The sequence below is a fragment of the Silurus aristotelis genome (assembly GCF_946808225.1).
Source record: "Silurus aristotelis genome assembly, chromosome: 24".
Taxonomy (NCBI): Eukaryota; Metazoa; Chordata; class Actinopteri; order Siluriformes; family Siluridae; genus Silurus; species Silurus aristotelis.
This window is the reverse complement of record NC_139597.1, coordinates 498,463-523,855: the sequence shown is the minus strand read 5'-3', so window position 1 is coordinate 523,855 and position 25,393 is coordinate 498,463. Positions and strand designations below refer to the sequence as shown.

The window sequence follows — 25,393 nt, the reverse complement described above, 5'->3', positions numbered from 1 at the left end:
GGCTTTTTGAAGACAAAACATCGTTATAAGTAAGAAACTTAAACTAATGTTACAGTGGTTTGTTCATATTCACGGTCCAAAGTGAACCAGTACGAATTTAATAATCGATCTGTGTTCAAGACCCCACTAATTATTCTACACATTAATCACAACAAAGCCTGAAATTCACCATATTGATGCATTTAACTCTTTGCATGGTATTGTGTCATTTTAACATCATTTACTCAGATCAGTTAACAGTTTGGGCAAATGGTGGATTAGAAGGTGATTACAACCTTGTGATTTTTAGTCTTTTTAATTTTTTTACTGATAGTCTTATGCTCATGTAACTTGCATGTATACAAATAATGGGTTGTGCCCTGGTTGATGCAGTAGCGTGCTCTTCTTTATATAATTTTTGTGCTTTACAGGAAGCCTGAAGCAGAACCGTTTGCTGAAAACTGTCAGTAAGAAAGAGCTGGAGAAAGCGCTTGGTAAACGGTTCACAAATGCAGGAGACAGAGAAGGAACCGTGCTTTGAGAGCTCAGCAGGATCATGATCGGAGTGCAGTACAGCCGGAAGTGTAATTCATATAACCTATAGCTAGTGCTGCACAATTCATCATATTTTATCCTGATCACTGTTTATGCCTCTGTTTAATTAAAGGAGTACCTCACCCTGAGATAAAAATATCTTATAAATTACTGATCCTCAAGGCATCTTATGCGGTGGCTGAGAGAGCTCACAACACAACCAAACACAGAAACACACTGCAAATCCTCACAACACAACCAAACACAGAAACACACTGCAAATCCTCACAACACAACCAAACACAGAAACACACTGCAAATCCTCACAACACAACCAAACACAGAAACACACTGCAAATCCTCACAACACAACCAAACACAGAAACACTCTGAAAATCCTCACAACACAACCAAACACAGAAACACACTGCAAATCCTCACAACACAACCAAACACAGAAACACACTGCAAATCCTCACAACACAACCAAACACAGAAACACACTGCAAATCCTCACAACACAACCAAACACAGAAACACACTGCAAATCCTCACAACACAACCAAACACAGAAACACACTGCAAATCCTCACAACACAACCAAACACAGAAACACACTGCAAATCCTCACAACACAACCAAACACAGAAACACACTGCAAATCCTCACAACACAACCAAACACAGAAACACACTGCAAATCCTCACAACACAACCAAACACAGAAACACACTGCAAATCCTCACAACACAACCAAACACAGAAACACACTGCAAATCCTCACAACACAACCAAACACAGAAACACACTGCAAATCCTCACAACACAACCAAACACAGAAACACACTGCAAATCCTCACAACACAACCAAACACAGAAACACACTGCAAATCCTCACAACACAACCAAACACAGAAACACACTGCAAATCCTCACAACACAACCAAACACAGAAACACACTGCAAATCCTCACAACACAACCAAACACAGAAACACACTGCAAATCCTCACAACACAACCAAACACAGAAACACACTGCAAATCCTCACAACACAACCAAACACAGAAACACACTGCAAATCCTCACAACACAACCAAACACAGAAACACACTGCAAATCCTCACAACACAACCAAACACAGAAACACACTGCAAATCCTCACAACACAACCAAACACAGAAACACACTGCAAATCCTCACAACACAACCAAACACAGAAACACACTGCAAATCCTCACAACACAACCAAACACAGAAACACACTGCAAATCCTCACAACACAACCAAACACAGAAACACACTGCAAATCCTCACAACACAACCAAACACAGAAACACACTGCAAATCCTCACAACACAACCAAACACAGAAACACACTGCAAATCCTCACAACACAACCAAACACAGAAACACACTGCAAATCCTCACAACACAACCAAACACAGAAACACACTGCAAATCCTCACAACACAACCAAACACAGAAACACACTGCAAATCCTCACAACACAACCAAACACAGAAACACACTGCAAATCCTCACAACACAACCAAACACAGAAACACACTGCAAATCCTCACAACACAACCAAACACAGAAACACACTGCAAATCCTCACAACACAACCAAACACAGAAACACACTGCAAATCCTCACAACACAACCAAACACAGAAACACACTGCAAATCCTCACAACACAACCAAACACAGAAACACACTGCAAATCCTCACAACACAACCAAACACAGAAACACACTGCAAATCCTCACAACACAACCAAACACAGAAACACACCGCAACTCCTCACAACACAACCAAACACAGAAACACGCCGCAAATCCTCACAACATAACCAAACACAGAAACACACTGCAACTCCTCACAAGACAACCAAACACAGAAACACGCCGCAAATCCTCACAACACAACCAAACACAGAAACACACTGCAAATCCTCACAAGACAACCAAATAGCACCGATCACAAAATAAAAGTTTAAAGGGAACCACATCAAGTGACAAACCCGTCTGGAGCTGCTTATTGTTCAATGTCTATGCGTCAGTGGTGTTGTGGATGACCTGAAAGGTGAGATGTTTGTTTATTTTATCATTGTTTATTTATGATTCCTTGGCCTTTTGGATATTATTATCCTAAATAATCTGATGAAATACACAGTTAACTGTAAAACGTTATTATGTTAACTGGCAAAGCCAGGAATCATGATCAGGATGTTAAAATAAACAAAAAACTCATCTTTCAGATCATCAACACCACCAGTGACGAACAGACACTGAACAAGCAGTCCCGGGGTAGTTACTTGTTGGGGTCCCCATGAAACTTTTATTTTGTGGTCTGTGCTGTTTGCAGTGTAAATTAATTGGTTGTGTTGTGAGGATTTGCAGGACGTTTCTGTATTTAGTTGCGTTGTGAGGATTTGCAGCACATGGTGTTTAACTGATGATGATGTTTTCTTAAATTGCTGGTGATTTTTCTATTTGTTATGTTTTCTTCAGTTGCAGTGCGTTGAACTTTCTGGTCCACCGTGATCCGAGGTGTGACTTACATCTTTCAGCTGATCAGAATCATTGTTCAATCACTGGATTTTGGCAAAAGCCAAATATTCGTTTAAGAGTCAAGTTCAGACGCAAGGTTGATATTTAAATTGTTACATTCATAAGTTTTGGATTCCATGACTGGTCCCCCGGCATAATTTATTACTGTGTGAGGCAGAGGTGGGAACAGTTCACTGATGAGATTCTAGGATATGTCTTCATTATATTGATGCATGTTTTTTAGATGCTGCTGTGAATGGTAGTATATTAAAATTTACTAAATTGCCTTTTCTGTCTTCTCTTTCTTTACTGTTTTGTAGGTGTGCAGCCGAGGAACCTGCATAGACCCACCAGTGAACTATTCTACTTTAGTAATTCTGTTATTGCTGTTTCCTGTTTTTTTACTTGAATTCATTTAAATTAAATGTGATTCACACATTCTGAGTTGAAGTCATTTATTTCATTCATTTCAGTTCAAATACTCAACCATGTAATTTTAAACATAGAGCAGCACATACAATCAACTAATATTAGTTCTTTGTTTGGTCAGGAACAGTTTTACATTGTAACTAAGGTTTGAAATGGTTTGACAGTGGATTTTCCATAGTAAGATTAAGTACACGTTAAGTTCACCAACAGAAATCAATGATGAAATTGATAAATGGGACCCAAATCTCACCCACTGTCACCCAGGGTCCTTTTTGTAGCCCACTTGGGACCCATTTTTAACACCTATTTGGGAATCAAATGGGCCCATATAAAGAACAGCTATACGGGCCCCACTTAAAGCCCACAATGGACCCATCATTCGCCCTTCTGGGCTAACACACCATGTGGAGCTGATGGACAAATTTCTCTGGGCCCCATTTGGGTTGCCCATGCAGGGCCCAAGTGACAGCCCATCAAAAACCCACATGGGGCCCACATGAAAATGTTGGCTGGGTTCCACTGTATTGGGTCTGAATATTTCTGCAGCTGTGATGTTTCAGCTTCCCTTTTTTCATATTTCCAACATGAATACAATGACTTTGAAATACCCCAAACCAAAGCTAAAGATCTGAAGCCCTGTTTCTAAACACTAAAGAACATGGCTGAGAACAACATCCACATTTCTGTGTGACTTAATATTAGCAAACTCCAGCTCTGTACTCACACAGAACATCCAGCTGGATAGAAGAGTTGTGATCTCCATGCTGGTTCTGAGCTCTACAGTAGTATAAAGCACTGTGTGGAGAATCAGTGGTGTTGATGGTGAGATGGTTTCCGGTTCCTATCTGCTCTCCGTTCTCTCTGTACCAGGTGTAGTTCAGCACTGCAGGGTTTCCATCACTGCTGCAACTCAGAGACACTGAACTCCCCAAAAGCACTGAAGCAGATGGAGATGCTGATACTGAGGTGTTTCTAGGACCATCTGAAGGAGAAAGATCAGGATTTAGGAGCCTCCATGAGTTATTAAACATGAGATGAATATGAAGTGAATAATCAGCACTTACACAGAACATGTAGCTCTGTTTTGATTTGTTGAAGTTCTGAAACTGGTAGGTGACAGTACAGGTGAAATCACGTCCATGATGAAGGTGAGTAGCTTTGAAGTTCAGCTGAGAGGAGCTGAAGCTGCTGCTGTGGTTCTGCTCCTGTCTTCCCTCCTCAGGCAGGAAGTTCCATGTGAAAGTGGAAGGATTTAGGAGACATGGAGGAGATGGAGCTGAGCACATGAGCCTCACTAAAGTTCCCTCCAGCACCTGCTTTTGGTCCTCCAGCTTCTCCTGATCCTCCTTATACAGTGTTATTGATGGACTGATTGGAGAGGCTGAGAAACACACAGTATCACATTACAGATGAGTTTGAAATGTGTTCCAGATCATCATGAGTGTAATTACAGTTACACTGTACACACACACACTGCTGCAGCTCTCACCTCCAACTCTCACTGACACTGATGAAGATGTGTACGTGTTTCTCAGTGGTCCTGCAGCTTCTAATCTAAAGTAATAAACTCCACTGTCTTTCCTTCTAATGTTATAGAAGATGGTGGTGCAGTTCTTCATGAGGAGATCTCCTGTTATTTTCCCTTTAATCGTGTTCTCTGTAGGTTCTCCAGAGTTAAAGACTTTATAATAGTTATGATTAGTGCCGTCTTTTAACCAGATTCCTGCAGGATTTCCCTGAAGATCTTCATCATACTGCTCCTCAATCTCAAAACTGCAGGGTACGAGAACACAGAGTCCTCCCAGACCTTCTACACTCTCTGGTAGACTGATGGAGAATTCTCTACACAAAACAACCGCAGACACACACACACACACACACACACACACACACACACACACACACACACACAAAAAAAACTTTTATTGCAGTAAAACAATCACACACTGTTTAACACATTTTAGAAACAAACCATTAACAGGTGTAGAAATGTCACTCTAAACTAAAGTTATCCTGCAGAATCACACACTAATGAACAAATCACTCAGTTCTATAAATACCTGATCGATTTACAAAGCAACAATTTAATTCTACACCAACCTTGAAATAGAGAATAAATAATGATGATTGTCTTTACTGAGTTCATGTCTCCATTCAGGAAAGATCACCTGAGAAGAAAACCAACGCAATGGGAATTGATCTTAGTCAGTGAACTTATAACTGCAAAAATATTCATTCATTCATTCATTTTCTCCCGCTTATCCGTAATTCGGGTCTCGGGGGCAGCAGTCTAAGCAGACCCCCGCCTTCGACCGCTGCCCAATCCTCACAGCACCGTCCCTTACGGTCCCTCCTGCAGGTGGTGAACCCACGGGAAGTGCAAAAATATATATAACCTTAAATTGATAATAATTTTAACTCCATATATGTGAACAAAATGAAACACAACCTGATTAGGGGTATCATGCTGTAGAATGTAAATATAATAAATGTCTTTATGTTTTTCTCTACTGTCAAAGAATTTCATTTCATTTCATTTTTCACATTTCAGTTTCATTTCACCCACACAAACCCCTGATATTATTAATAATACTAAATCCATTACTGAAAAGAAAAAACTATAAATACTGGACACTGCCTTTATTTCTTATTTAGACATTTTAACCTGTAACAGTTTTTAAAAAGTAAAATGTGTTTAAATTCTATTTTTTAGTAAAATATCATTTATTTTCACTTCAGAAACAAAAACAAAAATATTAAACTGCTGTCTGAATTTCTCTCAAACACAGAAAAATCCTCCACCTTTACCAGCCACTATTACAGATTTAAGTGCAGCAGTAGTGGGTCAAGATGTGAGAATCGTTTATTAAACAGAAAAATCAAAAATCTAATAAAAATATTAATGAATGCAATTTTACCTGATGATCTTCCAGAAGACTGCAGATGAATTGAAATAAATAGGAATTAGAAATGTCAGGGATTTGAAACTGTAGAAATTAAACCAAAGATGTGATGAAAGGAGGAAGTGAAGACAGTGACACGTGACTATAAAAAAAATCAGGGAAGTGAGAAAAGAAAGGGAACAGATTACTACTACTAACAGAGATTCAGAAATACATACAAGAGAATAAAATACATGAGAACACAGTGATTTAACAATTACATACAGCAGGGCTGTCTGAAGGAATTCAAGATGGATGGATGGATGGATGGATGGATGGATGGATGGATGGATGGATGGATGGATGGATGGATAGATAGATAGATAGATAGATAGATAGATAGATAGATAGATAGATAGATAGATAGATAGATAGATAGATAGATAGATAGATAGATAGATAGATAGATAGATGTTTAACATATATTAATTATTAACACAATGAAAATTAGTGCACTAATTGAATGAACTAACATAAGTCATGTCTCCCTTGGACAATTTCTCTTCAAACCACCAGAGGGCAATCCTTGTAATGTATTTTTTTTGTTACTTTTCTTTCCGGTAAGGAGCTTCCAAACTCGTTTGGTGGTATTAAACTTGATTAAAAATCAAACTGTGTATCTGTCAGTGGAAGAATTTAAAAGGTCCAGGAAAGGTGATCTGCTCCTTATTGCTGACCTTTCCAACCTCTCCATGCTCCTGGCAAAATGGAGGCCATGACTGAGCTGGGAGAGGCTGAAGCAAGTGGTGAGCAGCCTCAGGCCCGTACAGTAGATCCTGGTTGGCAGCCTGCACTAAAAGCGCCGGAGGTGGAGATTAAGCGGCAGGAGTACCAAACGCAGATCTTGCGAATTCAGGAACGGTACATTAAACTGTGAGGAAAACGTTCAAACTGGCAGATCAGCGGCGGAAGCTGGTGCTGCTGCCATGGACATTTAGGTCCCCGACAGCAAAGACCCCATTTTCCATTGCACTCTAGGCCACCGCCCAACCACCCCAGCCGAGTCCTTGACTGTGTCCATTTGCTTTGATGTTAGCCAAGCCGTCAGTTAGTGCCATTATTCCGAGTAGATGCTTATGAACAAGGATTGTGATTGTTGATCGCGTTTGGCCAAAAGCCAAAAAGTTTATGGACCTTGTTATTACAGTGTAAACTGTATGGTAAGGTACAGGAAGCGTGTTCAGCCCTCACTTTTGAGCAGAGTTTGAATTATGAGACTGTGAAAGCTACAATGCTCCATGCATATTAGCACGTACTGGAAGCATACTGGCAAAACTTTAGGAATGCTGTGAAGTCCGCTCACCAGTATCTTGCATTATTTTTATTGGCCTGGTATTAAGAGTAATGTTACAAGGTACGACAAGACATGTCATACCTGTCAGTTAGTAGAAAAAACTAACCAAACTGTTCCGCCTGCTTCCCTAAAACCCCATTGTAGTTAACACAGACCCGTTTGAACGGATCATTTGTGGATTGTGTTGGACCATTGCCTAAAACCCGCTCTGGTAATTATTTGTTAACTGTAATGTGTTCTGCCACCCGGTTTCCCCATGCGTACCCTCAAATCAAAAGCAGTGGTTAAAGCTCTCATTAAGTTTTTAACTACCTTTGGACTACCCAAGTACATAAAACCGATCATGGGACAAACTTCACATCCCAGGTTTTTCCACATGTTATAGGCATGTTGCAAATTTCCCACCAGCTTTGACGTGCTTACCATCCAGTTTCGCAAGGTGCTTTGAAGCACTTTCACCAAACTTTCAAACCATGTTGCAGATGTTCTGTGTAGAAACTGGTAAGGATTGGGATGAGGGCTGACTCTTTTACTGTTTGCTTTAATGTTTGACATCTTCATGTAAGTTTGGAGTTAGCGAAGGAAAAGGTAGGTGTTGCCCTGCGTTCTTCCCAAGAGGCTATGAAAGAGCGGTATGACCGCAAGGCTCATAGCGTGTGTCTCCCGCTCCTTTTGAATTGGAAACTTAGTATTTGCATGATTACCTGTGACGGGATTGTCTCTCCAGACCTGGTTTGCTGGACCTTTATTAGGTGAAGCAGAAATTGAGTCCAACTAACTACTTTCCTCAGTACACCTGATCGTAGACATAGTACCCGTGTATGTCACATCAACCTGTTAAAAAAGTATTATGCTCGTCGCCAGTGGTGTCCATAGTCCTGCTCCATCTGTTGTGCCATTGATTACTCCTTCGGTAGAGGGGCATATTTCTCCTGCTGAGTACTCCCCTATGGTTGATGACCTACATCTTGGTAAAAAACTGCTTGTATTCTCTTTACTTGCCTAATTCTGAAGAAATTGGGAGGGTTGCCTCAAATGTTTAAAAAAGACATTAAATAGTTAATAAGTAAGTTTTCTAACTTGTTTGCTAATGTGCCATCCCTTACTAATTATTCTTATTATTTTGTCTTCTCCCATTAGGGGTCGCCCCCTGTCTTCTAAATCTGCCTCTTTCAACCCAACTACCTGCATGTCTTCCCTCACCACATCCATAAACCTCCTCCTTTGCCTTCCTGTTTTCCACCTTCCTGGTGGCTCCATCCTCAGCATTTTTCTACCAAAATACCCCATGTCCTTAATCTGCACATGTCCAAAACATCTCCCCTCCCTCAACTTGTCTCAAAAAGTCCTAAATTTGCTGTCCCTCTAATAAACTAATTTCTAATCCTGTCCATCCTTGTCACTCCCAATGAAAACCTCAAGATCTTTGGCCTATACCTCCAGCTCCACTTCCTGTATTTTACTCAATGCCACTGTCTCTAAACCATACAACATCTCAGGTCTCACCACAGTCCTATAAACTTTCCCTTTCACTCTCACAGATACTCTTCTATCACAAATCACTCCTGCTATCACTCTTCTCCACCCACTCCACCCTGCCTGCACTCTTTTCTTCACTTCTCTAACACATTTTCCATTACTCTGCACTGTTGACCCCAGGTACCTGAACTCCTCCACCTTTTCCACCTCTTCTCCCTGCAACCGCACCCCTCCACTGCCCCCCCCCCCTCATTCACACACATGTACTCTGTCTTACTCCTCCTGACTTTCACTCCAGGCTCTTCTCCACCTGCTCCCTACTCTCACCACAAATAACAATATCATCTGCAAACATCATGGTCCATCGAAACTCCTGTCTGACCTTGTCCGACAACCTGTCCATCACCACTGCAAACAGGAAAGGGCTCAGAGCCGATCCTTAATGCAGTCCAACCTCCACCTTAAACCAGTCTGTCGTTCCTACTGCACACTTCACTGCTGTCACACTGTCCTCATACATGTCCTGCACCACCCTCACATACTTCTCTGACACACCAGACTTCCTCATACAATACCACAAATCCTCTCTCCACCCTGTCATACGCCTTCTCTAAATCCACAAACACAAATTGCCACGTTGCCTTGTACTTGTACATGTGTAATGACAATAATGTTTAATCTAATCTAATCTAATCTAAAACTCCTTCTGTCCTCTATACTTCTCCATCAACATTCTCAAAGCAAATAAGTCGTCTGTGGTGCTCTTCCTCGGCATGAAACCATACTGTTGCTCACAGATGGTCACCTCTTCTCTCAGCCTGGCTTTCACTACAGTTTCCCAACTTCATGGTGTGACTGAATTCCCCTCTAGTTACTGAAGGTCTGCACATCTTCCTTATTCTTAGATCGGTACCAGCACACTCCTTCTCCATTCCTCAGGCATCTTCTCACCTTCCAAAATCCTGTTAATCTTGTTAAAAACTCCACTGCATCTCTCCTAAACATCTCCATGCTTCTACTGGTATGTCATCTGGTCCAACCGACTTTCCACTCTTCATCCTCTTAATCTCTGCTCTCACTTCATCATTACTAATCCTATCCACTTCCTGCTTAACCATCTCCACATCATCCAACCTTCTCTCTAATTTACTCGTTCATCAGCTGCTCAAAATTCTCCCTCCACCTTCTCAACACACTCTCCTTACTAGTCAACACATTTCCAAACTGCCTGGCCAATCGCTACAAATCCTTTTCTCCTTCCTCATTGTACAACTTCTCCTACAGCTCCTCATATGCCTTTTTCTTGGTTTTCGCCACATCCCTCTTTACCTGCTGCTGCATCTCCTTGTTCTCCTGCCTACTTTTCTCATCACTCTGTTGATCCCAATTCTGTTTCTTCAACCTCTTTCTTCTTATGCTCTCCTGCACTTCCTCATTCCACCACCACGTCTCTGTCTTCCTTTTAATTTCCAGATGTTACACCAAGTAGTCTTCTAGCTGTTTCCCTTATCACTTCTGCAGTAGTTCCCCAATCATCAAGCACCTCTTCACCACCACCGAGCTCCTGTCTGACCTCTTCCCTGAACCTCACACTACAGTCTTCCTCCTTTAGTTTCCACCATCTTATTCTTCTTTTAGTCCTCGCTCTCCTCCTCTTCTTCTTCACCTCCAAAACCATCCTACAGACCACCATCCGATGCTGTCTAGCTACACTGTTCCCTGCCAACACCTTACAGTCTCCAATCTCCTTCAGGTTGCATCTCCTACATAGAACATAGTCCACCTTAGTGCACCTTCCTCCACTCTTGTACGTCACCCTATGATCCTCCTTCTTCTTAAAATACGTGTTCACCACTGCCATTTCCATCCTTTTAGCAAAATCTACCACCATCTGCCCTTCCACATTTCTCTCCTTAAAGCCATACCAACCATCACCTCCTCATCACCTTTGTTCCCTTCACCTACATGCCCATTAAAGTCTGCCCCAATCACCAATCTTTCATTCCTAGGAAACCCCTTTCTACCACTTTATCTAACTCACTCCAGAATTTTTCCTTCTCCTCCATCTTACAGCCCACTTGTGGAGCATAAGCACTAATGACATTTATCATCACGCCTTCAACTTCCACCTTCACGATCATCATCCTATCAGAAACTCTCTTCACCTCCACTACACTCTTACCGTTCTCTTCCATCAGAATCACCCCTACACCATTTCTCTTTCCATCCACACCATGATAGAACAGTTTAAACACCTCCAATGTTCCTGGTCTTACTCCCTTTCCACTTGGTCTCCTGAACACATAACATATCTACCTTTCTCCTCTCCATCATATCAGCTATCTCTCTCCCATTACATTATTTAAAGAACCAACCCGAACCTCCACTCTCCTCCACTTCTCCTTTTCCTGCTGTCTCTGTAGACGTCTTCCTCCTCTCCTTCTCCTCCTTCGGCAGTAGCCCAATTTCCACCGGTACCCTGTCGGCTAACGATACCTGTGGTGGTCGTTGGTAACCTGGGCCTAGACTGATCTGGTATGAAATTCTCTTTTGTGACCCGCATATTTGATTTGGCACATGTTTTACGCTGGATGCCCTTCCTAACGCAACCCTCCCCATTTTACCCGGCTTGGGACCGGCACTAAGAGTGCACTGGCTTGTGCCTCCCTAATGGCTGGTTTGTGTGCCATCCCTTACTAAGGTTTTTAAAACATGACATTGATTTCCCTTTAAGCGAGATATTATGAAGCGGGAAACAGATGAAAAATGGATTAGCTGTTCCAAGTGTGTGGAGGTTGGACTGCATCAAGGATCGGTTCTGAGCCCTTTCCTGTTTGCAGTGGTGATGGACAGGTTGAAGGACGAGGTCAGGAGTCTCTATGGACTATATTTGCAAATGATATTGAGAGTGGGGAGCAGGTGGAGAAGAGCCTGGAGAGGTGGAGGTACGTGCTGGAGAGAAGGGAAATGAAAGTCAGTAGAGTACATGTGTGTGAATGAGAGGGAGGGCAGTGGAAGGGTGCGGTTGCAGGGAGAAGAGGTGGAAAAGGTGGAGGAGTTCAGGTACCTGGGGTCAACAGTGCAGAGTAATGGAGAGTGTGTTAGAGAAGTGAAGAAAAGAGTGCAGGCAGGGTGGAGTGGGTGGAGAAAAGTGATAGCAGGAGTGATTTGTGATAGAAGACTATCTGTGAGAGTGAAAGGGAAAGTTTATAGGACTGTGGTGAGACCTAAGATGTTGTATGGATTAGAGACAGTGGCATTCAGAAAAAGACAGGAGGCGGAGCTGGAGGTAGCAGAGCTGAAGATGTTGAGATGTTCATTGGGAGTGATGACAATGGACAGGATTAGAAATGAGTTTATTAGATGGACAGCGCATGTAGGATGTTTTGGAGACAAGGTGAGGGAGGTGTGATTGAGATGGTTTGGACATGTGCAAAGGAGGGACATGGGGTATATATATCGGTAGGAGAATGTTGGGGATGGAACCACCAGGAAGGAGGAAAAGAGGAAGACCAAAGAGGAGGTTTATGGATGTGGTGAGGGAAGACATTTTAGATTTTAGAGGACCGGGGGTATGGAGAGGGATGATCCTCTGTAGAGACCCTTAAAGGAAGCAGCCGAAAGAAGATTATGTATGTTGATACTGACTTCGAGGCCTTGTTCCTTTAGATAAAGGATGTTTGTCCTTTTACCTTATATTCACATCACTTTGAGTTTCTTGTGCTTAAGTGGGCTATATGTGATAAATTCACAGATTCACAGCTTGGACAGATAATAATTCCCTGACGCACATCTTGACCAAAGCGAGGCTTGATGCCTGTGAACAAAGGTGGGTGGCTAATCTCACCGCCTTGTATTCGATGTTAAATATTTTTTCTGGGTCAAAGAACACAATAGCAGACACTTCGAATAGGCAACCTTTTGTTGATGGTCGTGTTAGCTACCGCTTAGTTAGGGAACACTATGTCAAGTTTGTAGCAGAGTCAGAGAACCATACCTGTGCTGCTGTGCAAGATGCTTTCCGGTTGTCAAATGCCAGTCAGTGAGTATCTGACAGTGTGGAGGTTTCAGCGGGTGCTTGTGATTGGCAGGAGGTCAATTCTGGTGTGGATGTGTGTGGGAGTTTTTTTTAAGTGCAGAAGTGGCTGTTGTCTTTTCTAACCATCTTCATTGGGATGAGGGAGCAAAAGTGAAAGCTACTCCCCTGTCTGGATTCGTCCAACAGATCACTGACGTTGGGTTTGATTGTACAAATGTATTTCCTCACAATGTCCAGCTTTTCCAGAAAAGTCTGTCTTATAAATGTCCTTGTAATTATCTCTGCGACTGAATCAATTTCTTTACCATCAGTCGTTGTGGAATTAAAAACAGCTATTAGATCCACATGAATAGATTTGAGATTGTGCATTTTGATACAGATGCGGGTTGTGAGCTCTGACTAGTGAAGCTCTCTGACCATCCAATTAAAGGATGTGAAAATGGCGATGGTGCTGGATGACTTCTAAAGGGCCTTTAAGCAACATGTACTTTACACTACGTGTCTGAAATCTGATTGGATAGAAACATAAACACATGATACTTAAAGCAGTGACACCAAGAGAAAAGCTATGCAATGAAGAGAATAGACTATTGGGAATAATTTAATAAATATAATGAATAAAAAAAAGAGAAAAGATTAAAAAGTCGATGATTCTGTGTTTAGGCCAGCAGAGAAGCCTCGCAGCCCCTGACGGCCTGCTACTGTCAGTAAACTGTAATAAAAGATAACGTGGTAACAGAGGACTCTTGAACAGGTTATGTGTCTACATGCAAGACATTTATGTGTGCAAAATCAAAATCATCAAACTATTTCAGGTCAAAAATAGGAAAAATGTGTGTTTATATTGCTAGGCAAATTCAACAATTCAACCAATCAGGGGCAAGGAAAGGGTAATACACAACATATACAGAACATATACAGAACCAACTCCTCAGTTTTTAACAGTCCAAATGTAAGGGTTTTTATCATCCATGAGCTTTTTATAGTAAATAAACAGGTGAAGACTGACAAATGTTCATAATGTGCAGGAGCACTGCAGGCTCTCAGCTTTATTCCTCAAAATAACTTATAAACAAAACAGCAATAAACAGACCAACAAATAAACTTTTTTAGGAAGCTTGTGCAGTTTTTCAGACTTTGTTCTCTTGAAGTCTTCCCTCTGAAACACAAAATACATTTTTATATGAATTCTTTCAGATGTTTCATGGAAGTTAATTATATACAGTGAGGAAAATAAGTATTTGAACACCTGTCTATCAGCTAGAATTCTGACCCTCAAAGACCTGTTAGTCTGCCTTTAAAATGTCCACCTCCACTACATTTATTATCCTAAATTAGATGCACCTGTTTGAGGTCGTTAGCTGCATAAAGACACCTGTCCACCCCATACAATCAGTAAGAATCCAACTACTAACATGGCCAAGACCAAAGAGCTGTCCAAAGACACTAGAGACAAAAATGTACACCTCCACAAGGCTGGAAAGGGCTACGGGGAAATTGCCAAGCAGCTTGGTGAAAAAAGGTCCACTGTTGGAGCAATCATTAGAAAATGGAAGAAGCTAAACATGACTGTCAATCTCCCTCGGACTGGGGCTCCATGCAAGATCTCACCTCGTGGGGTCTCAATGATCCTAAGGAAGGTGAGAAATCAGCCCAGAACTACACGGGAGGAGCTGGTCAATGACCTGAAAAGAGCTGGGACCACCGTTTCCAAGGTTACTGTTGGTAATGCACTAAGACGTCATGGTTTGAAATCATGCATTGCACGGAAGGTTCCCCTGCTTAAACCAGCACATGTCCAGGTGTAAGGATGTAAAAAAATGATGTGATACTGATACATTGAACGGTTTGATATAAGTCAAAAGATGATCTGTGTTTAAAATGCTGTTTTATTTACATTACAATATGCAGTGTTTGCTTGTTTACATTTCACTTTCTTTTGCCGTAAGTTTAATGATCTGTTTGTGATCGATTGCTAATGCCTCGTTCAGCCTGTGTGCGGAGTGCGTGCAGCTGACGTTCGTCCATTACAACATTGGACGTGACTGAAGCTACATCGTGTCCGTGTCATATTTTCGAATTCCTCTTATACAGGTAAGAACGAGGGTTGTATAATGTGTGAACAAGTCATATATGTGTTTAATTCTGTAAGGAATAATGATTGTATTTATGTAAGCGCATTTAGCAGACTAGTGTGAAGTGTTGGCCAGTGTAGCCTGCGTGCTAGCTGTGGAGCACATGGTGGAGCACGTTGATCTAGGGTTAACATCGCAGCCACCATTTTCTCTGTGTGTGTATACGTTTTATGTCATAGGGATGAGGAAAAACTTGTTATTGTTAAAGTTTAAGAAAATTGTGTTTAAAGAGTGTTTAATGTGAAGAGGCAAGATAGTTTATATGTGTAAGCACAATGCTATTACTGAGGGTAAAATGTTAAGTGTATTCTGAATTAATAATAACTATAAAACAGCATTGTTTAGAATTAAAGAATATCTATTGTGCTGTTTATTGTTTTAAATACTACAGAGTAAAGTTTAATCTATTTTGTTTAAATAATCTTTTATTAAATGTACTTTTTTAAGGTTATTTGTCAATACTGTTTTAAGATGCTGTGAATACATTTTGATATGTTTTTGGTAACTCATGTTGAAGGTTAACTCAGGTATTTTAGTAAGATAGAGTTATAACTTACCAGCTGATATTTTTTCTAATCGTGAAGTTTCTCAGAGAGACATTATGTCATGCAAAGGGAAAATAACATGTGTAAGTGTGATACTGTGTAAATGTTTTATGCTGTTCATGGTAAATGCATTACAACATTGGACGTGACTGAAGCTACATTGTGTCCCTGTCATATTTTCTAATTCCTCTTATACAGAGGCGTAACACAGGCACGTCTTAAGTTTGCCAATGACCATTTGGATGATCCAGAGAAGTCATGGGAGAAAGTCATGTGGTCAGATGAGACCAAAATAGAACTTTTGGGTCATAATTCCACTAAATGTGTTTGGAGGAAGAAGAATGATGAGTACCATCCCAAGAACACCATCCCTACTGTGAAGCATGGGGGTGGTAGCATCATGCTTTGGGGGTGTTTTTCTGCACATGGGACAGGGAGACTGCACTGTATTAAGGAGAAGATGACCGGGGCCATGTATTGCGAGATTTTGGGGAACAACCTCCTTCCCTCAGTTAGAGCATTGAAGATGGGTCGAGGCTGGGTCTTCCAACATGACAATGACCCGAAGCACACAGCCAGGATAACCAAGGAGTGGCTCTGTAAGAAGCATATCAAGGTTCTGGCGTGGCCTAGCCAGTCTCCAGACCTAAACCCAATAGAGAATCTTTGGAGGGAGCTCAAACTCCGTGTTTCTCAGCGACAGGCCAGAAACCTGACTGATCTAGAGAAGATCTGTGTGGAGGAGTGGGCCAAAATCCCTCCTGCAGTGTGTGCAAACCTGGTGAAAAACTACAGGAAACGTTTGACCTCTGTAATTGCAAACAAAGGCTCCTGTACCAAATATTAACATTGACTTTCTCAGGTGTTCAAATACTTATTTGCAGCTGTATCATACAAATAAATAGTTAAAAAATCATATATTGTGATTTCTGGATTTTTTTTTTTAGATTATGTCTCTCACAGTGGACATGCACCTACGATGACAATTTCAGACCCCTCCATGATTTCTAAGTGGGAGAACTTGCAAAATAGCAGCGTGTTCAAATACTTATTTTCCTCACTGTAATAATGAATGGTGTTACAGAGTCAACATCACCTCTGTGAGTCTGCAGAATTTCATACGTGTTTGGAGCAGAGAGCTGCAGAGAAGCATAAATATTCCCACTCTTGAGAACCTTGAACAGACAGTACAATTTCATCATCATCATCATCATGCAGAACATCACCAATGTTCATGAATACAACATTCTGCAGAAATGAAATCTCTTTTATTCAATACTCACCTTTATTTTTCCATAAAATCTGTAAAAGGTAATTGAATTAAATTTGGATTTGTAATAAATATAATGCAACATTCTGACATCCAGATCAACTGGTAGAAATATTACTGAAAATGATCAAGTGTGACTTACTGCTTTAATTTATAGATGAGAAAACTAATAACAGCAACACACAGAAGGAAAGCCACAGTAAGAAACAGAAGCAGATAATCTACTGCAGTGTGGGTGCATTCTGAGAAACAACAACAAAAATATTTGAATAGATTTTGATTCATTTATACTTGATACAATATATTTAGACAGAAGTAATTATTACACCACTGTAGCTGTTCACCTGATTTGATTGGATTGAACAAGTGTGTGTCGACGCCTATCGTATTTATGCCAATACACTGCAGAGTGGGCGTGTCTATAAACAATTCATGGAATGTAATGAAGCTTTTTAAACCTGTGTCACCCACAGGCTCCTCTCGGATTGATGTGCTCTCAGAGGGAAGGAGAGTTTCACCAGAAAAATGCCACACAAGTTTAGGAAATGGATTTCCTTTAACTTCACAGGAGCACATGATTAAATCCTGAGCACTGTTACAGGTGGATGTAGGTGAGACCTGAGGAGCATCTTAGAGAGCAAAGAGGGGGGGGGGGGGTTTGGGGGAGAGATTAGTGTAAAATCAAACATCTGCAGTAGTGTCAAACATATTGAAACAAATGTTCTTGTGTTGCGTTCCTTTGTGGTCACACACCTCCTTCTTGGTATTGCTTTTTATGGTGGTCAGCCACACTTCCTTGCCAGAAGTAGGATTTGAGTTTGGGTCTTTATGTCATCACAACAGCCAACCATTATTTTTTCAAAGAACAGTTGACACCTTCTGCTTCTACCTGAATATATCCAATCAAGATGATTCCCCATCCAGATGATGACTGCAGTAATGCTTCCAATGTCAGTGACTGACCATCTTTAATCCTGCATCTTGTTGTGTGCATTGCTGTGAGAAGAGTCAGATTGTGGCATATTGTGCATATTATCCGAATTACGGATAAGCGGGAGAAGATGAAATGATGAAATGATGAATGTGGCAGAGGGGGCATGGACTGATCACAGCATGAACGCTATGTGAACCATATGAATTTTTGAGGAAGATATTGTTCTGTACTAGCATTTATCATCCACAGACAGGCGGTGTAGTGGAGAGATTTAATCAAACTCTCAAAAAATTGACTCAGAGGATGCATGGAACTGGAATAAATGGCCGAGCCCCTATGTCCCCCATGAGGTCACAAAGGTTTCCACAGGGTTTTCCCAGTGAGACCTACCTCTTCCTGAAACTCTTGAACTAGCGCTTTTTCCCGATTTTCCTGAGTTGTAGGCTAATGGTATCTTACCAGTGTTGATTTATTAATCGATAGAGACTCAAAGCACTTATGTATTTCGCTCTGAAAAAGGGATTCTGCTACATGTCATAAATGTAAATGTCAATATTAAATGCTGCATGGAGTGCTAAATGTCCATAAAAATCCATAAAAATTTGTGACCTTCTAACAGAAAATAATTTACACTTTGGGTCAATTAACAGTGTAGAATTTGCTGCAGACTCAAGAATGGAAGTCCTGGTTGTATAATGGGGCACGCAGCTGCATGAATATGCACCGGGAGAGAAGTTCCCATGTTACTACTGGAGTCAAGCTCTACATTACATGCAAAATGGCAAAGGATACTTTGAGGTTACACAGTGAGTTGGAGACATCAACTCTGAGGTTAGGTGCACAGAGGGAGGTGGTACACTCCAGGTGTTCCACCACAATCTCCTGAAACCATTGAATGAGGTGGTACCTGTGTCTTTAACAACGGTGGTTTCCAAGAGGGAGGAGCTGTGGGCCAGATGAACAAACACCATATAGAGACTTCAGGTGTAGTGGTGCGCAGTCGCCCATACTGACTACCCAAACACAAAAAAGGAACTCATTTCTATGCTTAGTCTTAATGCCCAAGAGCGACAGGTTGGTCCAGTTCTGTGTGGATTATTGAAAAGTCAATGCAGTGTCTAAATTTGACGGCTATCCAATGACTCGCGTCGATGAACTGCTTGATTTGCTAGGCATGGGGTGCTTTTACACTACAGTGTATATAACCAAAGGATACTGGCAGATCAACACACTGACGCCACTCCATTTGCTTTTCACCAGTTTACACACTTCTGTTTTGTTTGTTTGGTCCAACAGCAACGTTTCAGCTTCTCATGGACCCAACTTTTAGCCAGCCCACACTTTCTGGGACTGGTTGGCTGTTATCTGTGCTTTGTGCCTAATTATTCAGACATCACGAGCCTGCTGACTGATCTCACTAAAAAGGGAGCGTCAGATCCAGTGCAGTGGTCAAAGTCATGCCAGCAGCCTTTCACTCAGGTAAAAGCAGCACTCAGTGGTGGAGCACTTTTGTGGGTATGTGGCAGAGGGGGCGTGGTCAAGTATTATTTTCTGAATAGAGGGCGGAGCTGGAGAAGACGAGCAGTGAGAAAGAAACACCTGTTTGGGATCTGACTAATCTGTGTTCTCTACTGCATTGAGTGTGGAAGAGGATAAAAGAGAGAAAAGGAAATAAATAAATAAATGCAAGAAAACCCACACAGAGACGTGTCGGTGTGTAGAAACTCAAGATAAAGCTGGTTCTGTGTGTAAATTGCTGCAGACCTCTGGTTCTTCATTCTCTGAGTCCAAAAGGTCTTCCACACATAGTAATACTGAATTATTATGGGATTGTTTTTCCAACCTTCCACCTTTCTGTCATGATGTAAGTGAAAGAAAGGGGTAGAATTGCTTCATTTAGCTGGTAATGTTGCCCAGAAGAGTCAATGTGAACTTGTTAATCACTCCATCTCATAACCTTAGGAACCTCAAGTCAAGTGGTTTTATTGTCATTTGAACCACATGCAGTTCGTACACTTCACTGTGAAATGAAATAATATTCCTATAAGCTACTGCAGAAAAGAACGCAGAACTATAATGTAATGCAAATGTGTATAAAATGCAACCGAAGCAAACGCTGTGATAAGAACAGAACAATGGCACGGAGAATAACAGTGAACACTGACTAATGCACAGAGAGTGTGGAGAAAAGTGTTGCAAGACTTTCTGAAGACTTTTCTTGATAGTCCTTGTGTAGAACATAGTGACTGCTTGGAGATGGGCTTTCCTCAGACTTTGCAGAAATTAGAGATGCTGCTAGGTTTTCCTACCAGTGGTGATGGGTTTGAAGGACAAGGAGAAGTTCTCTGCCATGGGAACACCTAAGACTTTGGAAATCTTAATGGTCTCCATGAAGGAGATGTTCATCAGCAAGTGATTGCTCCTTGTCTTCCTCAGGTCAACAACCATCTCTTTTGTTTTATCCACATTCAGCAATAGGTTGTTAGCTTTACACAGACAGTTAGCATCTGCACTTTCTCTCTGTATGCTGACTTTTTGGTCTTGCTGATGAGACCCATTAAAGTCATGTCATCAGCAAACTTGATGTGTTTGGAGGTGTACATTGCTGCACAGTTGTGAGTCAGAGTGTTAGCAGCCTGTGGGGCCTGGTGTCTCAGTCTGGTAATGCTGGAGGTCTTCCAGTCAGAAAGCCTAGGATTCAGTTACAGACAGATATTCAGGCCCAATGGGCTCAACTTCCTGATTAGGTGCTAAAAAATGATGTTGAATGCTGAGCTGATGTCCATGAGTAGGATGTGCACATATGTGTCCTATGTGGTGGAAACCCAGATGGAGGTGATGGTGTGATCTGTAGAGTAGTTTGGACAATATGTGAACGGCAGGAAATTGGACCTTCTGATAAGTCTCGTTTGTGTCAGGACACTAGTTGTTGAAACGAGACACTGATGGAGACACCGTCAGTCGCCTTGAAGCACATTGGAATTATGGTTTTTTTTCCTCTTGTTTAAAAGATGCAACACTGTCACAGACCACAGTAGTTGGTGATTGCTGATTTGTAAGTTTAGATTAGTGTAGGTCACCTGGTCAGCAGAAGTTTGTCTGCAGACCTGGTAGATGGGATCACTATAATGGGTAAGTGTACATTTTTATCATTTTAAATAGATTTTTGTCTTTCTTATCCCCTCAGATCGATTTGCCAAGAAAGGCTCTAGATGGAGCAACACATATCACAGGTAGTCAATACCTGTGATATGGCCACAACAAGGCATTGATCAGTGGCTAGGATTTGCAAAGCTGAGCCAGGATACAATGCCCCTTTACTAGCAAATAGAAATTGCAGAACCATGTATCCTTGTTTTGGCTTCTTTCAAGTTTGAAAACATGACTCCATTCTGATATAAAACTTGTGCATTAAACAGTACTCACACAGAACATCCAGCTGGATAGAAGAGTTGTGATCTCCATGCTGGTTCTGAGCTCTACAGTAGTATAAAGCACTGTGTGGAGAATCGGTGGTGTTGATGGTGAGATGGTTTCCGGTTCCTATCTGCTCTCCGTTCTCTCTGTACCAGGTGTAGTTCAGCACTGCTGGGTTTCCATCACTGCTGCAACTCAGATACACTGAACTGCCCAAAAGCACTGAAGCAGATGGAGATGCTGATACTGAGGTGTTTCTAGGACCATCTGAAGGAGAAAGATCAGGATTTAGGAGCCTCCATGAGTTATTAAACATGAGATGAATATGAAGTGAATAATCAGCACTTACACAGAACATGCAGAGTAAAAGAGCTCTGTTCTGATTTGTTGAAGTTCTGGAGCTGGTAGGTGACAGTACAGGTGAAATCACGTCCATGATGAAGGTGAGTAGCTTTGAAGTTTAGCTGAGAAGATCTGAATCTGGCATTGTGGTAATGTTCTTGTCTTCCCTCCTCAGGCAGGAAGTTCCATGTAAAAGTGGGAGGGTTAAAGGGACATGGAGATCGAGCTGAGCAGATGAGCCTCACTGAAGTTCCCTCCAGCACCTGCTTTTGGTCCATCAGCTCCCCATGATCCTCCTTATACAGTGTTATTGATGGACTGATTGGAGAAGCTGAGAAACACACAGTATCACATTACAGATGAGTTTGAAATGTGTTCCAGATCATCATGAGTGTAATTACAGTTACACTGTGCTTCAGCTCTCACCTCTGACATTTAAATAAAGAGAAGAAGGATAAATATATTTTAAATTTCCAGACACTATTCTAAAGTAATATTCTCCAGTGTCACTCTCACTGATGTTGTAGAAGATGGTGGTGCAGTTCTTCATGTAGAGGTCGCCTATAATTTTGCCATTGATCTGGTTGCCTTCAGTAGATTTGGAGGAGAAGACTTTGTGTTTTGCCAAACTGTCACCTTTATACCAGACGCCTCTCGCGTTGTTTTGTAGTTGTTCATCATACTGTTCTTTAAAATCAAAACTGCAGGGTATGAGAACGCAGAGGCCTCTCAGAGCTTCTATACTCTCTGGTAGACTGATGAAAAATTCTCTACACAAAACAGCTACAAATAAACACACACACACACACACACACACACACAAACACACACACATTATTATAACACTCCACACATACATTCTTATGCTCAGATTAATAATAAATAATTATCAAACCTTGATACAAACAACAGGTGATTACAAATTTCACTGCAAATTGCATATCTCGGGTCAGAAAGATCACCTAAAAATAAAAAGATAACACACACACACACACACACACACAGCAACAACATTGAAGTTTTCAGTGGTTGAAGCTTATTAACTGAAACAGTGAAAACATTGCAGAGAATCCTGACTGTATCCATCAAAATGTTTAAATGAATTCATCAGCTACAGTTTTGAATCACAGTCAAGGAGAATCCGGATCTTACTACAGGAACACTGATGGGAAGCAGTCCAATACCAGCCTTCCCAATCATTTACATTAATGTGCAATTTTGTGTCAATCAGCCACCAACCTCCAGAGTTAAAGAAAGAAAAAGAGGCTTTTAAATTTTTTGTATATCCCCAATCCTTAGAAATTTAGGGGCAGAGCACAGGGTCAGGTTTAGGGGAGGGGTTAGGGGCAGAGCACAGGGTTAGGGGCAGGGTTAGGGGCAGAGCACAGGGTTAGGGGCAGAGCACAGGGTTAGGGGCAGGGGCAGGTTTGTGGCAGAGCACAGGGTCAAGGTTAGGGGTGGGGGCAGGGTTAGGGGCAGAGCACAGGGTTAGGGGCAGAGCACAGGGTTAGGGGCAGGGGCAGGTTTGTGGCAGAGCACAGGGTCAAGGTTAGGGGTGGGGGCAGGGTTAGGGGCAGAGCACAGGGTTAGGGGCAGAGCACAGGGTTAGGGGCAGGGGCAGGTTTGTGGCAGAGCACAGGGTCAAGGTTAGGGGTGGGGGCAGGGTTAGGGGCAGAGTACAGGGTCAGGGTTGGGGGGGTTCAGGGTTAGGGGCAGGGTTAGGGGCAGAGCACAGGGTCAAGGTTAGGGGTGGGGTCAGGTTTAGGGTCAGGGTTAGGGGCGGGGTCAGGTTTAGGGGCAGAGCACAGGGTCAAGGTTAGGGGTGGGGTCAGGGTTAGGGGCTGGGTTAGGGGCAGAGTTAGGGTTAGGGGCAGGGTTAGGGGCAGAGCTCAGGGTTGGGGGGGTCAGGGTTAGGGGCAGAGCACAGGGTCAAGGTTAGGGGTGGGGTCAGGGTTAGGGGCACAGCACAGGGACAGGTTTAGGGGCAGAGCACTGGGTCAAGGTTAGGGGCTGGGTCAGGTTTATGGGCGGGTTCAGGTTTAAGAGCAGGGGCAGGGTTAGGTGCAGGGTCAGCCATCACACAGCGCACCTTAAACAGAGAAGGTTAAAAGCCCTGCTCAATGGGGCAACAGTGGCAGATTGGCAGTGCTGGGGCTTGAACCCCCAAAGTTCCAATCAGTAAGACCATTAAGCCTTAACCATTACACTTCATTTAGTATGGACACCTTGAAGAGATTTTGGTGAACCTGACAAATAAGTTACCGGAATATTAATGCTCCCAGTGAATGCACCCTTGGTGAAGTCATGAAATTCAACAAAGAATGAATGTAATGAAGGCTACAAAATATATATAATTGCAGAGCATACTATACATTAAGTAGGGGTTCTGGTACCCAGGTTGGGGTGTCTTCATGTAAGCATCTGGTGGGGAGGTGGTAGCTTCATGGTTAAGACATTGGAATTTGGATCCGAAGGTCATAACTTAAAATTACAGCCACACCAAGCTGCCACTCCTGGGCCCCTGAGCAAGGCGCTTAACCATGTAGCTGCTCAATTGTATAACTCCAAATGCAGCAAAATGTAAATAGTGATAACACATGCAGGTGAGACACCAGTTTTGGTGGCAGTATTGTGAGGACAGTATTGCATTCCCCCTACCAGTATTATTATTATTATTATTATTATTATTATTATTATTATTATTATTATTATTATTGTTGTTGTTGTTGTTGTTATTATTATTATTGTTTTCATTGGAATGAAATAATAATTATCTCTTGGACCTATACGATGTGGTCTCCAGTTTGGAGTTTCGCTCTGTGCACAAAAAAGTACTTTATTTATCTACGTTTCCACACAATCACCTTCAAAATAGTCCCCTTGCACAGCAATACAGTGCCCCCAGTGTTCTTCTGGAATGTGTCCTGGAAGTCTTCTTTTCTAAGCGTGTTGAGCACCTTCTGCGATTAATGCCGGATCTCAATGCTGTCAAAATGGTGACCTTTGAGCTGGATCCTTGGGAAGAGGGCGAAGTCAAATCTGGCGAGTAGTGTGGGTGCAGAAGTGAGATCATGTGGATTGTTCCCTGACAATCATCATGCACAAGTTACCAAATGGTTTCGACATTTTTGGGGGTTAAGCTTGTCGAAGGTCTTTTGTCATGATGTTCTTCCTTTTTTTTTTAAGGGAGCTTGTTGCTCAAAACACCTCAAACGACTCGCTGCAGCATCGATGTGTGTCAAACCTATGTCTTGTTAAACGTCACTGTGGCAGATGTGCCCAGTTTCACACACAGTTTCATGTTTGCTCTTTCTTCTAACTTGCTGGCCATGTTGAATCTACAAACTTGGTAACGCATGTGATCAGAATAGCACCAGTTACATCATTAGTCTTGAAACTTTTTATACCTCCTCGTAAAGTGGTAGCGCTCCACTGCAATGCTCAATATATTTAAAATAAACATTATTTACAGGTAACCGAAACCACTTATCTTTTGGTGC

The 25,393-nt window shown here is 41.9% G+C and overlaps 2 protein-coding genes across 3 annotated transcripts in view; both read right to left on the bottom strand.

The window, feature by feature from the left end:
- The window catches only part of LOC310719382 (myelin-associated glycoprotein-like), a 33,758-nt gene that overhangs the window by 8,031 nt on the left and 334 nt on the right, over positions 1 to 25,393 (bottom strand). For both annotated transcript variants that reach the window (XM_083529045.1, XM_083529046.1), the window contains exons 2-6: positions 22,789 to 22,855; positions 22,320 to 22,676; positions 21,901 to 22,224; positions 21,561 to 21,818; positions 4,221 to 4,478 (exon numbers count right to left, since the gene is read on the bottom strand). In XM_083529045.1, the coding sequence (XP_083385171.1) occupies positions 4,221 to 4,478; positions 21,561 to 21,818; positions 21,901 to 22,224; positions 22,320 to 22,676; positions 22,789 to 22,834 (1,243 nt within the window). In that variant the 5' untranslated portion in view covers positions 22,835 to 22,855. The remainder of the gene's footprint in view (positions 1 to 4,220; positions 4,479 to 21,560; positions 21,819 to 21,900; positions 22,225 to 22,319; positions 22,677 to 22,788; positions 22,856 to 25,393) is intronic.
- On the bottom strand, positions 4,493 to 6,480 carry LOC310718856 (sialic acid-binding Ig-like lectin 14; the record flags this gene model as incomplete). Its single annotated transcript, XM_083527918.1, has 5 exons — positions 6,415 to 6,480; positions 5,598 to 5,664; positions 4,986 to 5,352; positions 4,561 to 4,877; positions 4,493 to 4,507 (listed from the first exon to the last, which is right to left on the bottom strand). Exons 2-5 carry the CDS (start codon positions 5,640 to 5,642, stop codon positions 4,493 to 4,495), a joined length of 744 nt encoding a protein of 247 aa, XP_083384044.1. The 5' UTR covers positions 5,643 to 5,664; positions 6,415 to 6,480.